The sequence below is a fragment of the Labrus mixtus genome, chromosome 22 (assembly GCF_963584025.1).
Source record: "Labrus mixtus chromosome 22, fLabMix1.1, whole genome shotgun sequence".
Taxonomy (NCBI): domain Eukaryota; kingdom Metazoa; phylum Chordata; class Actinopteri; order Labriformes; family Labridae; genus Labrus; species Labrus mixtus.
In genome coordinates, this window is record NC_083633.1 from 18,006,714 (window position 1) to 18,022,795 (window position 16,082).

The 16,082-nt window shown below is 41.6% G+C and overlaps 1 protein-coding gene across 1 annotated transcript in view; it reads right to left on the minus strand.

The window, feature by feature from the left end:
* Nucleotides 1–11,221, minus strand: part of LOC132956693 (ankyrin repeat and BTB/POZ domain-containing protein 3-A) — a 177,104-nt gene extending 165,883 nt beyond the window's left edge. Inside the window, exon 1 of the mRNA XM_061030265.1 lies at nucleotides 10,129–11,221. Coding sequence (XP_060886248.1) covers nucleotides 10,129–10,993 — 865 coding nt within the window. The 5' untranslated portion in view covers nucleotides 10,994–11,221. The remainder of the gene's footprint in view (nucleotides 1–10,128) is intronic.
* Between the last annotated feature and the right edge of the window lie 4,861 nt (nucleotides 11,222–16,082).

Here is a 16,082-nt window from a genome sequence, read left to right on the forward strand (position 1 = left end):
ATCTGCGCTTATCGAGGCTGCTGGGAGACATTAGCCGAATATCAGTGTTCACACTGAGCGAAAAATGTGACCCGCCAGCGTGCAGCGCAACAGGAAGGCGTCGACCCCGAAGCTTACAAAACAAGCTGAGGTCAACTAAAGCACCTCGGAGCCATCGCAAGGACAAAACATAAAAGACTTTGTGCGCAGGGTAGAAGGCGAGAGACATGAAAGGACTTCCTGTTTCTGTGAGAGGTTTCTCATAAAATATACAGGAAACCAGGTCTACTGGAGGGAAGAAATGTCAGTTTGCAGAAAGGACAGGGACTGCCCCAGCGAGGGCAGACGGGCTGGAGATGGACACTTCTTTCTTTCCACATATTTTTAAAAAGAAATGGATGCAATACCTGGAACCTGGACCAAGAAAGTACACGTCAAAAAGAATATCTAGCTGGTGAAATTGTAGGACCAAAAAGCTGAATTTGGGTGACACAGAGCACTAACTGTTTCTACAGCTTGGCTATTTGCTGGCTAGCGGTTGTCAGGTGGAGCTGAGTGCAAATTTCAGCAAGCCATGATAACTTTTCAGCTGGTTAGCCAAACAGATCAAATGAGGAAATAGGGAGACATCATAAATCAAATGTTGAAGGCTATATGAGGCTATGCAGCTTCTAAATTGTCAGCTTGTCTCCCGGCAACAAGAGCTTTCAGATGTCAGTCAATCACTGCCATGGGGAACCAAACACCCAGAGGCCCTGCAGCTTTAGACACTGTCTCCACAAATACATCCAGAAGCAGCTTTGTCCTCATGGAGAAATGATTACAAAATATGCACAGTAGCCACACCACTTCCGTTCCATTTCTTGCATCTTGAATTTAACACAGGGTGAAACTATCGAGTTTTGTTGGACTTGAGGAGGGAAAAGCTGAGAAGAAAAAGGCGTCAGCAGAGAGATAAGCATCCGTCATTCATTTTTTAAAGTACAGTCAGCAGAGAGCCGGGTGTCAACTTCTGCATACAAAGTCGGCACAGGGAACTCAGAACAAAATACATTCGCAGTAGTTAGTTTCTTATAAACGTATTCCTCTTCACAGAAACAATTTAAGCCCCAGGAGTGCGTAGTAAGTGCGTGAAATAATAGGAAGGGAGAGGATAATAAGCAAGTGGGTGAGCTCTGATTGATGCTTGCTGCTTTTAAAAAACAAACTCACATGGCGCTAGAACAATGTAAGTCATCTAGCCTGCTGCATTATTCAAAAGCACAAGAGCTGGGTAGTAATGAGTGGCCAGACTCGGCTGGAAAAAATATTGTTGAATTGATATGATTGCATCCCACACTTCGTATGTGTGACAATCAATTTAATGAACGTCAAAAACGGCAATCAGCCAGTGGTCAGTTTTATTTTGCTTTCTGACACAATCTGTTAATGAGTGCCAACAAAATGTTTTTTATTGTGCTAATAAATTCTAGAGTCGAGCTTTTCTTCTATAACATCGAAAAATAAACACCAACAGCGTAAGTATTTTTATTTTTTTTATTAATTTTTTAATTAATTTAATTTTAATTAATTAATTCTTTTATTAATTTTTTTTATTAATTAATTATTGTGACTTTTGTCTCCTGATCGATACGGGGTTTTGGGACCGATTCCAATATCAATATTCGGGATTTTATAAAATAAATCAGATACCGATATATTGGCCGATAACTTTCTTGGTTCTATGTTCGATCTGTAGAGATTTATCGCGAGTGATAATGCTTGTTGTAATCCATCCAGCGCCCTCTGCTGGTAAAAGAGAATTGCTAGTTTAATACAATGAAACTCAAATCAAAAATTACTTGTGAATAACTCTCATAATATCAGTGCATATCTCAATGAAATCAGCCAATACTGATAGTCACTGGATATCCAGATATCGGCCGATATTATCGGCTGGTCGATAAATCGGTCGGGCTCCATGGTCATATGGTCCAAAAGGCAATCACAAAAAGCCCAGAAAGACAATGAGTAAAAAAAGGTGTTTGTAAGAGGATGTGTTTTCTTTTCAACATCCTCATTCCTCGTCTAAGGATGATATCCGTATTACAGTAAGTCAAACATTTCACAACCACTCAATAGCTTGACTCATACAGCAGCATCAAAGCCTCAAAACCAATCAATATCTGTAGTCATAGTGGTGTCTTCACAGAAATATGAGCTGCTTGGTTTGTAAGAATTTAAGGTCCTGCTCAAGTAAAGCTGAGGAATTATGGAAAAAAAAAAAAAAAAAAGAAAAAAAGAACATTTGTGCTTAATGTGTGATCAGAAGAAGGTCATAGAGTTCAAAGATAAAACCACAGGCCCAGTGCGGGAGACTGCTGGCTGCGATAACAGAAATCTTAAGAGGCAGAACAATGAAAACATACAGTGTAGCTGACAGGATACAATGTAGTTTGACCACAAATGCAAACGGTGAGACTAAAACCTCGCAGCTTTGCAGACTGTGTGATATAACCACAAACACAGCCAGGAAACGTCCTACTTTTGATTTTACAAAGCTGATTTAAACTCATAGGTAGAATTTGACTACACATCTGTACATATGCATTTTCCTAATCTGTCCATACTGCTTGTTCTTATTTCTACTCCCTACTTTCTTATATATTCATATTTATTTCTATACATTATGTTGTATTTAATTGTACATATAACCGACAGTTTTGCACATGTCGTCCACTCCTTATCATTTTTAATACCTTGTAACTTTTTTCTTACATGTTGTGTAGGAGGGATTGTAATGGCTTAAAATCCCCCCCTCTGTCTAAAAAAGTTTTCCTGATTCTGTTTTCACTTCTACTTTTTTTTTGTTGGCTTCTTGGTGATTCAATTGAGATGCTTTTGATTTCATTTTTCAAGGTTCAATTTGAATCTCTGAGGTTCTTCAGCTTCCTCAAAGGGAGTGACGTTGAGGTTTTGAGGCATTTTAATAAAGCATTTGGAAAACTCTCTAAAAGTTAAAATATATTTAAAAGGACCCGGGGTCGCTGTTTCGTTCAGATGTGTACTCTTAATGACTCTCAACAAATTTCTGTTATCAGTCGCAACATGTTTCACACAACCCTGTGATGCAACACGTGCAAAAAATACTTTTTCTTGTATTTCTGGGTGAAATGACCCTTTAAAGAAAGGAACCAAACAAATGATTCCAACGTTGGTAGCAGGTTTAACACCGATTCCTTCAGGTCATTGAACACTGGAAGTGCAGCAGAAGGAAAAAAAACACATTTAACAAATGACCTGCATGATCTTAAAATCAGAAGTGAAACCAAAGTTTCTGCATGACTGGAGACCATCTGGGATAAGTACAAAAAATGTGAACTTTTGTAATTTGTGTGAACTGAACCTTGATGTGTCTTGTGAGTCTGTTGACATCGTCCTCTGGCATTTCTGTGACTTTTTTTAACGGGGAAAAAAAGTAAGCTGCAAAAGTCCTTTTTATTCTTACAGGAACAGAAAAAAACAGATTTTCTTACAAAGTTGAGATAAAAGCAAAAGTAGCATCAAATCTGACGTTGTTTCAGACGTCCCTTAAGGACACAAGTGTTGACTTAAGTTGTGTACCGCTGACAGAAAACAACAAATAACACAGTGCGCTCTGACAGCGGCTGTCACAAAAAAAAAATGTGTCGACATCAAAAGGAGCGCCGTGCGTCTCATCCTGAAGACGTCCAGGATGTGTGTCATCAAATCTCGCAGTTGGATTTTTTTTTCCTGCTAACCTGGGATTGTGACAAGTAGGTCATTTTGACATTGCAGCATTGTTTCCTTTGATTCCTTTCCTCGCCCCGCCGAGGTGTGAGTGCAGAGTGAAGTCATCAGCACGGCTCACTCCAACACCAAAACAACCACCTGTTGCACAGACTTCACGCCCAAAACGCGGATCAAGGGGGTCAGCAGATGGAACGGATTACTCGTAAAGGTCTTTCAACATGAACATGAGTGTGAAACGTTAAAAAAAAAAAAAAAGGGAGTAAAGAGTGAAGAAACAGCAGGAGGAACGAACACGCTTGAAATGCATTATGTCATGGTACTTTTTTTGAACTCCACATGAAAAAAAAAATGCAGCCTTTCAGCAGCCTACCAAATGCACTCTGGGCTTTTACAGCAACGATTCAGCCTCCTTTTCAACACCACAAAATCAACCAAATTGATAACACAGACAACAGCAGATTGATGCGTTTCTTTGCTAAGACGGCTTAGCTAACAGCGTTACATCTTCGGCGGATATATTCTTTGTATTAAAGGCTTTGTGTGAGATTTTTTGATCCAGCAGATGTCGCCCTTGAGCACCAGCATGAAACCAAAACAACTCGCGCTGCATTGTTGTGCTAGCATGCTAATGCTAGCGATCTTTATTCTGCTCGTATCTTCACACTGCATGTAAATTTACCTGAAATGAGCGTGATCTAGAAACACAGTTAAGCAGTGAGTACAGTATGTTATTCTTCTTTTCTCTAGTCCCTCAATTAAACAACTTTTATACACGAGGGGAGGAGTCAGCCGGCCGTCCGGGCGATGTAAACAAAGTGAAGATAGGACTCGGAAAACTCTGAAAACATCACAGACAGTGGGACTCGGGTGTTACACCCATTGTAGACAGTCATGACTCACAGAGTTATTTTCAGATATACTTGATTTCTACATTTAAGTGTGAAACATCACATATAAAGCCTTTAAGGTAAGGCAGTAAAAGTCCAGACTTAATGTGTCCAAGGGCTAATATATTTTTTCTTTGAAGCCTGTGGTCCCAACAAAATAAAAGTTTCTACATCAAGGACAGGTGGCGTCAAAGTTTCTCAGTTCCGTGAAGACCATTGAAATGTTTCCACGGCCACACAAACCGATCAGATCAAACGTACCGACCTGCACACCAGGTATTAGAAATGAATGAGAGGAATTATCATCTTTGTTCTCTGCGGCTCCCTGGCGTTTCCCGTTGCTAATTCCTAATCTTAATGACTACCAGATAAGCACGAGTGTTAATTAAAGAGGGCTGCATAATTATATCTCACAGGGACCCTGCGCCAGTGCCCCCTCACCACCACCACCACCACCATCACCCCCCCCCCCCCCCCTCCAGCTGACACTCCAGCCTGCTTTCTCTTCCTCCCTCACAACATTAGGCATTCAGCGCTCTCTCTCTCACTCCTCTCATTATCTCATCTCTGACCCACTGCGTTCACCTAGTTTCTGAAAAAGGAAAGGGGATCCACGCTCCAATGACATGGAAGTAATAAAAACCCACCATCATTTTTTTGGGGGCTGGTCCCACTTGCCCAGAGCTGAAGTTATTGATGCTTTTGGATCCCCCGCAGATAAAAGTCAATATTCTCACTCGCCGGGTAAAAATGAGCAGATCTAGAAAAGGATGCAGCTCATAAAACACGTCTTTGTTTAAAAAAAAAAAAAAAAGCACATATAACTTCACAACCACTTATCACTGCTAAAAACGGAATCGAAATGAAGACTGGTAGAGGGGAAGGGGTGCAGCCTTTGGTCTTATGAAGTTACCGCAAACATAAAGATCCATCACCACCATCTTGCCTGCCCGATTGCTCGCTTCTCCGACAGAGCGTCAGCAATCTGTCTGCTCATCTGCGAGTCCACCCCAAGGAGGGGGAGGACAGGCGGAAAATAATAACAGAATGGACAACAAAAGGCCTTTGCCAGAATCACGCAGTTATGAGCCGGGCTTATTAAAAACCCACAGTGGAAAATAAATATGCAAACTCTGAAGCCCACCCTCTCTCGCAGTAAACACAATAAAATATGGTGTGAAAGACAGCAAGGGAAGAAGGAGGAAGGAAGGAAGGAAGGAAGTAGGAGGAGGGAGAACAGACACCCCTCTGATAATTTAATAGACTGACTATAGCAGGCGACGCAATTTCATTATGTTGTGTCATCTTCCCTGCAGAGGTCGGGACTGGCTCCTTGGGGGAAGGTCACGGCAAATAACGCACATAATCAGATGCAATCAAGTCATCCGGGATCCCAGATTTCCACAGCGCCCCGGCAGGTTCAGAAGCTCGTGAGCGGGGCTGCATGTTTTCTGAGGTCACTTGACATTTGGAGATTTGGCAGGACCGGGAAGAGAGAGAGTTAAAGACGGTGACTCCTTGTTGAGAGTCATTTCTCAGAAGTTGAAGACATTTGAAAAGTGTGTTTGCTTTTGCCTTTAATTTGTATCTTTTACCGTCTTTGGCTAAGGGAACCGTACTTCCAGTTTGGATATTTTAAAAACCTATATATTTGACTCGTCAACTGAGCTGCCTGGGAGTCATATGAGCCACTCAGAGGTGAAGCTCGGTTGTTATTTTTCCATCAATGCGTCTGCAGGAAGACGCTGCTCAGACCAATCTGAGCCACTGAAACAGTGTTGAACCTAAGGGGCGGGCGGCTGTGGCTCAGTTGGTAGAGTCAGCTGTCTCTCCACTGGAAGGTCAGGTGTTTGAACCCCGGCTCCTGCAGCAACATGTCCGATGTGTCCTTGGGCATGACACTTAACCCCAAGTTGCTCCCGCTGCCTCATCAGTATGAATGGGATTAGTTACTTCTGATGGTCACTTTACACAGCGGCCTCTGTCATCAGTGTGTGAATGTGTAGGTGTGACCTGCGGTGTAAAAGCACTTTGAGTAGTCAGAAGACTAGAAAAGTGTTATATAAGCTCAAGTCAATTTACCATTTACCTAACCAAACCTCAACAACAGAGATTTGAAATAAGAAAAAGAAAAATCCCTCTCATCAATTGAAGAACAAAAAATGAGTTGTTTCAAAGGCTTCAACAAACAGCAGGGCATCTCAATCAAAACAGACCCGCCCATGTTTAACGGCCTCTCCCGCCACCTGTAGACGGTTAACCGTGGGTTTAGGTGTTCTTAGTTTCAGAATCAGTGTCAGTAAGGTTATTCCCGAGCATGCACACATTGAATCAGCTCATTCTTGTGCTGAAACGCTGCTCTTACCCAGATAAAAGAAAACTCTAAGGACATTCAGTGCGCTGACTTTTCTGCCTCTTTATTCGGTCTCGCTGCGGCCGTTCACCTGAAATGCTATTCACCGTCGACATGTGCTTCTTTTTTCTTCTTTTTTTTTCGCTGTAAATGTTAGAACTCCAGATTGTGACGGGGGTTGAGTGGCAACGAGCTCGTGGAGAAAAAGCCTCCGTTTAGCTGTGCTCATTAGTCAGAGCGCAGAGGGCTGTCTCGTACGGTCAGCGGGACCGCGCGGCAAACGTAGATTTAGTCATTATGTGCCGCACGCCTTTGGGTCCCCAGGTGATATCTTAAACAGGAGACTGTGTTTTCTCACCAGAAGGGCTCACTGCTGACTAAACTCCTTCCCATCAGCTTTGTTTTGCTCAGAAGAAAACACACACACACACACACAGAGAGAGAGAGAGAAAAGGAGTAAATCGCAGACATATGAGTCAACGTTTGATTAATGTGGGATTAAGGATGGTTCATTATTTTAGCCCCAGGTCTGACGGCTCAAAAAATCTAAGGCGTGTTAATGAGTTATTCTTAAACCACAGGAGACTTAAAAAAAAAAAAGCAGCTCGTTGAAATGTTTGCTGAAGTAAAAAATGGTGGCACTTTGGCCTCCCTAACTGTGAACAACATGACACCATTCTGCTTCCTGTGTGTGTGTGTGTGTGCAGACTGAAGCCTCCTCTGCACCACGAGAGGGGATGATGCTCGTTTCCTCGGGTGGGAGTGGAGGGGAGGGATGCATTGCTTGGCTCTGCGGCCCTGTCAACGGAGAGAAAATACCTGCTTCTCGGCTCAACAGCAATTTCCAGACAAAAAGCGTTCCGAGTGCTGCGTCTTCGCCCCTGACCGAATATCAATGCGAAACAATGAGGTAGAAGAAGATGAATGAGGGGCGGGAAAAGGGTGGGAAAGGAAATCTGCCTCATCCATTTAAGAGCTCAATCGATGAGTGCATGGATTTTTTGATAATCTATTAACTGTTTCAGGGATCTAAAGGGCGAGAGTGACAAAAACGTGATCTGTTGCCAGCTACTCAACTCTCAGAATTAGTTTTTTTTTCACTGTTTCACACGAGAGAAGATTGAATTATTTTGTGTTTTTTTGAATCGTTGTGTTACACTGAACTCTGTGAAAACTCTGATCAGCATCTTTGACATATCAAGCCGATAGACAATGATGATGAATGGACAAAATCATTGACAGATAAATCGATAAGCAACCGTCGTTTCCGCCCTTATCAATCCTCCATGTTACTTCTGTAATGTCCTTGGGGCTGCACATGTCGATTATTACTCTGCTGATGTTTTCTATTCATCGTAAAGTATCAATAACCATCGATCTTTAGGACTATAAATGTGTCAAATAATGCTGATCCACAGGAGTCAAAGTCAGTTTGAGATTGAAGTCTTTTGTCCGACCAATAGTTCAGCAAATCCAATTTTCATTTTTGATTAACCCACTATTATACGATTTACGTTTTCTGAAAAAAGTCCATCACCGCTGGTTTGAAATGACATTTTCTGAGGGGATTTTGGTTTGTTTGCTGTTCGACCGTCTGTGCGGCGCCGGTGGCCGAGTGGTCACTGCGGCGCGGGTTCAAATCCAACCTGTGGCTCCTTTCCCACATGTCATTCCCAACTCTCTCTCTCTCTCTCTCTCTCTCTCTCTCTTTGATTTCAGACTCTAATCAACGTCCTATCTTTGCAATCAAGGCATACAAAGCCAAAAAAATGTATCTTTCAAAATAAACTCACTTTAGTAGCTTATCACAAATAAATGTTTCGTATTATAGAATGAAAATGGATTAAATGTTGATCTAATAGACTTCTAGTTTAATTTCATTTTAAACATTCCCGTGTATTGAGTGGTGTTGGTGAATAGGGTGCACATGAACGAGGTAAAGAGTGGATTTAAAAAAAAAACCCTGCATCCATGATATTGAATTTGCAATCACACCACAACACCATAGGGAACCTATGAGAGCAATTTCAAATCCACTCTTCTTCTGGAACAATCTGAGGACTGGCTCGTCCACAGAGCACGTAGGCAACCAAATTCATCTTCTACTAAGTTTTCTCACGAGTGCTGAAAGAAAACAATCACGCCGCAACAATTAGCGCACAACAACAACATTTGTTTCTGTGTTTTGTTTTGGGGTCAATATCGCGTGGCTCGTTTTGGCTCCAAGATACAGAATAACATTTCAAATCCCTTCTGCTTTATAGTTTCAGCCAACTCATTCAGGGCTCTGGCTGAGAGGGCCGGCCCACACTGACAGCTTACACCTTCTGGAGTGAGACAGTAATAGCATTAGCAACAAGGGCAGCGCACAATATAAACACAAATCCTGCTCCTGCAACAATCACGACTCACAAACCGCACTCCACACTCCTCCTCACAGTCAGAAACAACCGTTTGCATTAACATCAGGGGCCTCTAATGGATGTCTGAGAACATAATAGCTTCAGAGACGGAGAAAGTGGAGCCCTTTTTGATCTCTTTCCAACCATAAACACCTATTCTGACTTTAGTTGCTGTGGGGGCTTTGGATAACAGAGACAGTTTATGTTTCACAGGTGGGCTTTGAGGTCTGAGCCGAGGGTAATAAATATTCAACAAACTGTCAGGTCCTTTTTTGTTTGGGAGTGAGCCAGATAAGCAGCATAATTACACAGTCTATGCTCATATTACTCATCCAAATATGCAAATGATCAAAGTTTGCACTGTAAAAAAAAGTATTCTCTGATCAAATACTGGGGGTTTTAAATCATATTATCCTGAAGAGACAATCATCAAACTTGAATCTGAATCTGAATGTGTGTGTGTTTGTTTTGGAATAATTTGAGTTTCACTCATTCTTTCCAATGGAGTCATGATTCTGTTTCTATACATTTTCTCGGAACAGGTGGACTTCCATGTTAACTCAGTGGATCTTTAAGGGGAAACCTGACTATGATGTGGGTTTTATACTGGGTTTAACAGTGGATCGGGGGTCAGGAAAACACAGCCAATCTCCCAGAAATGCACCACCAAGGTGACATAAGAGAGGCAATCACAATTTCAGTGTACATAATCATCATGACACTTTTAGGTTTTTCTCTTTTGGACGTTTCTTACCACTTGAATTCTTGCCGCAGATGAGGTGTTGGTAGGGCTGCAGCAGCCCCCAGATCTCCGAGTCGTTGCTGATGGCTTGCTCCAGTGACTCCGGCGTAAACTTGGGGATCCCGTTGTCCCTCTCCACCAGCGCGCTGCGCAGGACGCGGCTGAACACCTCTCTGAACAGACTCTCCATGCACGCGGTCAGGTATATGGCCGCGTGTTCGTGGATCCTCAGGGCCACCCGACTATCCACCATCCACCTGAAGAACTTCCCCACGGAGAACACCAGCCCGCAGCGCTCCGACTTGCCTCGGCTGAACTTGTCCCCGGTGCTCATGTTGTAGAGGGACAGGGCGCTCAGAGCCGCCGTGATGCAGTTGACGGAGATGGTCCATGATAGCACCACCTTGATGGCGCTCTGGATCTCGTGCTTGGTGCACTTGGCGTAGCGCAGGGAGAGCCGCTGCGCCTCCCGGGCTACCCTCACCAACGCGCGGCTGATGAGAGCAGACAGCCGCGCCAAGACCTCCGGTGGCGGGTCGCCCACCATGAGCTCCTCGTCTTTCCTCAGTGCGCCCTCCACCTCGCCGAGGCTCCATGGCACGTCCTCCAGCTCGGGCAGCTTGGCGCACTGACCCGAGCACTCCAGTATCTCCGTGTCCTCCGCCAGGACGGTGTTCACTGTGTCCAAACTGTTTTGTCTGCTGTGCATGGATTCCGTCAGATGCCAGCAGTTGCCCCCAGCCGATACGGACTGATGCGTGTCAGAGCAGCACAGCGACACGCTGGACGACCTGACCGAGTCCGCGGCTCCACCATAACCAGAATCAAGCGTTAAATCCTCCAGCGTCCTTACGACTGTCTTACCCTTGCCTGCCATAACTGCACCGCATACTGTTGGGTATGCTTGGTTTCCCAGTTAAATGCTACAAACTCGTTTTCCTTGCGTTTTTCCTCAGCCGCCGTCCGATGGCTTAATTGTAATTCCCAGCGTTAAGAATGAAGCAAAAAGAAGTGAGCCTTTAGTTTCCTCCTCCTTGAAGTGTCTGGATGTCTTCAGTCTCCTCTTCTCCACAACTTCAGACGCGTAACCTGAGAGCGCACAAAACCTCCGCGCTCACTGCAACAAGCGTAGAGGTATGGAAAGCCAAAAGAGCCATAATTCACCTCTACTGCTTGGAGTGTTAAAAACTGCTATTGGCTCTTGTATCCACTGTTATCAGCACATAATTAGGTATAATCCTACATTCTGAATTATGTGATGTACTTTACTTACTTGATCTTTTTAACAGAGTCAATGATTTGATAGATCTGCGATAAAATGCCAAATAAATTGCCTTTGACGATCCCTGTTCATATGTCATTTAAAAAGATTTACAAAATAAACATGTTTTCTATCCTTTAAAAATAGTTTAGTAATGGACTAGATTAAGGTTCAGAAACTCTTAAAATCTAAATGTTAATTTTTTTATAGGTTTCGCTCAGTCCCCCTGTACTTTGGTGTGATTGGCTAGTACTACTATGTTGCGACGGGATAGGCCAAATGTCAATTTTGACTCAATAATTTGAGCCTATTAAACCTTAACATGTATTTTGCTACCATAACCAAACTAGCACATCTCTAAAAAAAAAAAAAAAGCAGCATTTTACCATACTGCATAAAAACATGTATTCTTTAAAATGAAGAAATCTGTTTTATAGTACTTCAAAGAGTGTAAAGCATGAAAAGCATTATTTTACTGGATTGTTTGAGAACACTGTCAAAAAGGACGTTTTTGAGGGTTAAACAGCGTAAAAAATATATTTCAGTGTAAACACATTAAATTAGATGTCAATATTGGCACTTTCAGCTTTCCATACTTTGTGCCGGGAGGTGGAGTCTGGAGCCCCGCGGGCTGACACAAACCAATCAGCATTTCCATCGGCTGTGACTGACACAGACAACCTGCCAGCTACCTTTTTTTCAGAAGCTACCTGGAGCTGGTGAAGCATAACTGCAGAATCAGAGAGACACACACACACACACACACACACTGTGCCAACCAATCTGTTATTTGCAGTCTTGTAGCTGCAGTGAAGTGATCTCTGCAGTGCCAGGATGAGAGGTGGATTCCCGCAGAGGAAACACATGGTAGAAATGTCAATGTGCTCTTGGTTGTGTGGGAAAAAATGTGAGCCACTGACCTAAACAACCAGGTTTTCAATTCAAACGTATCACATGAGAATAAAAGAGTACGCTGTCAGACAATAAATGAGCAGTACTTTGTTGGTTTACAACACTGATTTTCAGGGGTCAGAGCTCATGTAGGTTTCTACATTTCTTTCTATTCTCAGTTAAAACACTATGTGTATATTTGTAGTTCTTTTGGGGGAAACTAGGCTTTAGCACTCTGCAAAAACATGTTTATTTGCAATTTATTTACAAGATAAAAGGAAAAACCTCAATTAAAAAATTTGCCTTTCCTGTGATCTTTCCCACACAACTGATCATGTAATTGTTGACAACAATCTCATTGCATTCTGAGTTGGGAGATAATAAAACAAATTAATAGACAACTGTGTAAAACAATTCTGAATGGCAGGAAAACTAACACTAACTCCTGTGTTGAAAAGCTGTTGTTTTCTGGCCTGCTGTCCAACACTATGATCCTAAATAATAGCGAGTTTGCAGCAAAGGTAGCTCAACTGAGGAACACCGTAAGCATTCCTTTCAGATCCTTATAAAATGTTAACTGTTCAATCCACAGAGCCCAAGCTATTTACGATCAGAGATGCATCCACCCTCCTGTGATAAGACTTCAAAGTTTAGCATCCCTCTAACACGATGTTGTATGATCTTTTGTTTTTTTTCCTGCACAATAAAGCATTTTTTTTTTGTCAGGTTATGAAAACAAAGAGTGAGTGAGCTGAATTCTGGGGTACGTGCTGAGAGGAACAGTTGGCGAAATCATGATTCATCCATTCTGTTCGGGCTCCTCCTTGTACGTCGGAGCTGGACCAACCATCTGTCCACACCGCCTGCCATGCCAGAGGCCCTTTCATATTTTCTTAGCATGACACTGCAGTCAGCACGCCCAACACTGAAAACTTACTACACGGGGAATGTGTTGAGAAATGATGCGACACCCACTGCTGTTGAGTTACTGACAGCAAAGGAGTTTAAAACAAATAATGGCAGGATCTCTGTGTCTTTGTTTGGCTGACAAAAGCTAACAATAGCATTACCGCCCAGTGTGACGTACGGTATGCAGAGACATGAGAACACAGTGGGCCTTTGTATGCAATTCACCAGAGTTACACGACGGCCTGTCCTCTGGTAATAGCTTCTGTATTATGGGATGTAAGTCATATAAATGAAGGGTAACTACATATGTTATCCAATTACCTCTTCTTCATTTGTGAGCAACTGAAAGATAATGAAAATCTGGAAACACATCGGCATTATTTCAAAGCAAAACAAAAGATTTAATAACCCACTGACTCATGTTAGCATTCAGACACTTTGTAGCGTACACAAACATTGGGTTAGCTGGAACTTAATGTCTCTCCTATATCAACACTAACAAGCATATTAGTACCTTTCAGCCACTTTCACTTCCACTTTGTTGGACAATTAGCAAATTCGTTATCAAATAAGCTGTTTTAACTTGATACATGGCTGTGTTTCACCACACATTTTCAGTTTACATGGCTCTTGGATATTAATCAATCCAGAAGAATGTTTAAGAATGTGTCAAATATCTTAAATTAGTATGTCTGCAAGACTGAAACCCAGACGTATGACCACCTAACAGCGTTTGACGTTCCCGCCCTGAGCATAATCTCAGAGGAGAATGGACTCAATTTGAAATGTTGGATTTTTTTTTTGCATATGGAGGACAAGTTAAGGAAGCTATTTGTTAACTTGATTTTGTCTGCCATCATTAAGGAGATTCTAAAGATTTCGATTAAATCATTATAAAGCATTTCTATTTGTGCGATGACTTGTTTCTACGTCAGCAGATAAAAGCAGTTAGCACGCCCCATCCTCCACTCTGTGACAGTAACCGAGTTTACTTCCAGCAGTCTGCATTGCAGCACATCTTGCTGACTAACTAAGGTGAGAGCGGGTGGAGGTGGGCAGCTGTCAGCTGCTTCTCTACATGCTCTGTGGTCCTCCTAAGCTTGTCCTCACGTATTAAGCGTTGGTTGCCTGGTAACAGCAAAAAATGATCATGATTTTCCCGGCAAGATGAAAGATTGTTTGTGCTTTGCCAGCAGAGTGTGTGTGTGCCATGTAAACATGTTTTCTTAGTCATACTGTGCAGTCACGTTTTTTTTTATTTGGCAATCGTCTTAATCATGTGTTTTTAAACCTTTTATGATATTGTTTTGATGAATTATTTTGTAATGAATTGTCTATGGTGGGAAGCCCTTTAGTTCCACATTTATATTTATACACACTGTACTATTCAAACAAATGGGTTTGGTTCTTCTAAACTGTGACAGATATTAAATGTTATGTAATTTTCTGCTTTCATTCTATACAAAAACAAAAAAAAGCAATAATAATGTGTTTATTCCAATAACATATGATTCTTTTGAATCACTGTAAGTGTAAAAGACAAACGCATAAAATATAACAACAGCTCATTGTCATGTCTGGATGTATTTTATGCCGTTATCCTAACAGAGGTGGTGTTTTAGACATGGTGTTATACTGCCCCTTAGTGGCCAAGAGAAGGTACTACTTTCTACAGAGCAAGGCTGCAGCTGATCTCTTGCATAATAACAAACCATTTTATATAAGAGAATAGTGTGACGCATGTTTTATTTAGACATTAAATAACATCCAGTAGGGGGGAACTTAGGCTGCATAGTGTCGTATTACTAATTATATCTGCTAATCTTCTCATTGTAATGATAATATAATAAAGAGATACATGCATGCAACTTTAATCAGAATTAATGGATAAATTAGGCAAATAGAAATGACGGTTGTGTAATTATTATACGATATAACTGCCTCTTGCCCTGTGTATTTATACAACATGTTAAAACTAACGTTATTACAAGTGATTGCAGTAAGACAAAGAATTACATGAGAAAGGGATTATAGGAAATACACGGCCACTTAATAAAAAAAGGTAAATATACATACTGGTAAAACATTTTGTTGTAAAGTAGTCCAAAAGGTTAAGATAAATATTGCATAAGCTGCAATAGATTCGTGGATTTAGCATAAGAAAGATGATTACAGTGTGTAAACAAATTACAGTGACTCTGAAAAAGAGAATTTGTATAAAAGACAACTTTAAGCATTGACATAACTGCGTAAAACACTCAAAAACAAGCGGTGGACACTCAAATTAAGAGCAAATCCGTGCTGTAATTGTCTCTTCCTCAGAGTTTAACCCTCTAAATACACAAAGAAACTCATCTGTAGTGTAAAAGTAGGCCATTCTGTGTATAATATCTCAGTTTTAGTACACTCCCAACTACACATCTGCTATCAAATCGTTTCTAATATCAAGTGCGTCAGTCACTGTACTACAACAGTACTACGATTACACCCACACAAGCACGCAGGGTGGAGCGTGAGGTGAAGTCCAACGCTCATGCCTGACTTCATGTGCTCATCCGGGTACTTTCACCGTAAACAAGCCACTCTGGGATCTGTAGGTTGGATGAATACTTTTGTTTTTGATGGTATTTGTAGGTCTTACGTTTATGTGCACACAATAAATAACTGTTAATAATTAATAATATTTTATAGTTGTGGAAAAAAAACCTCAAATATACACAAATAGCGTTAAAACAAGATATATTTTTGACATAACTTCATGATTAATCACACAAATATGCTAAGGTTGTTCATGTCTACCATGAGCGGTCACAATTCAGCTGCTTAACCTCGAGTATGATAACAGAACACGGTTTGTTACACTGATGTCAATATGTTAGATTTTAACTTTTTGTTATTTTTAATA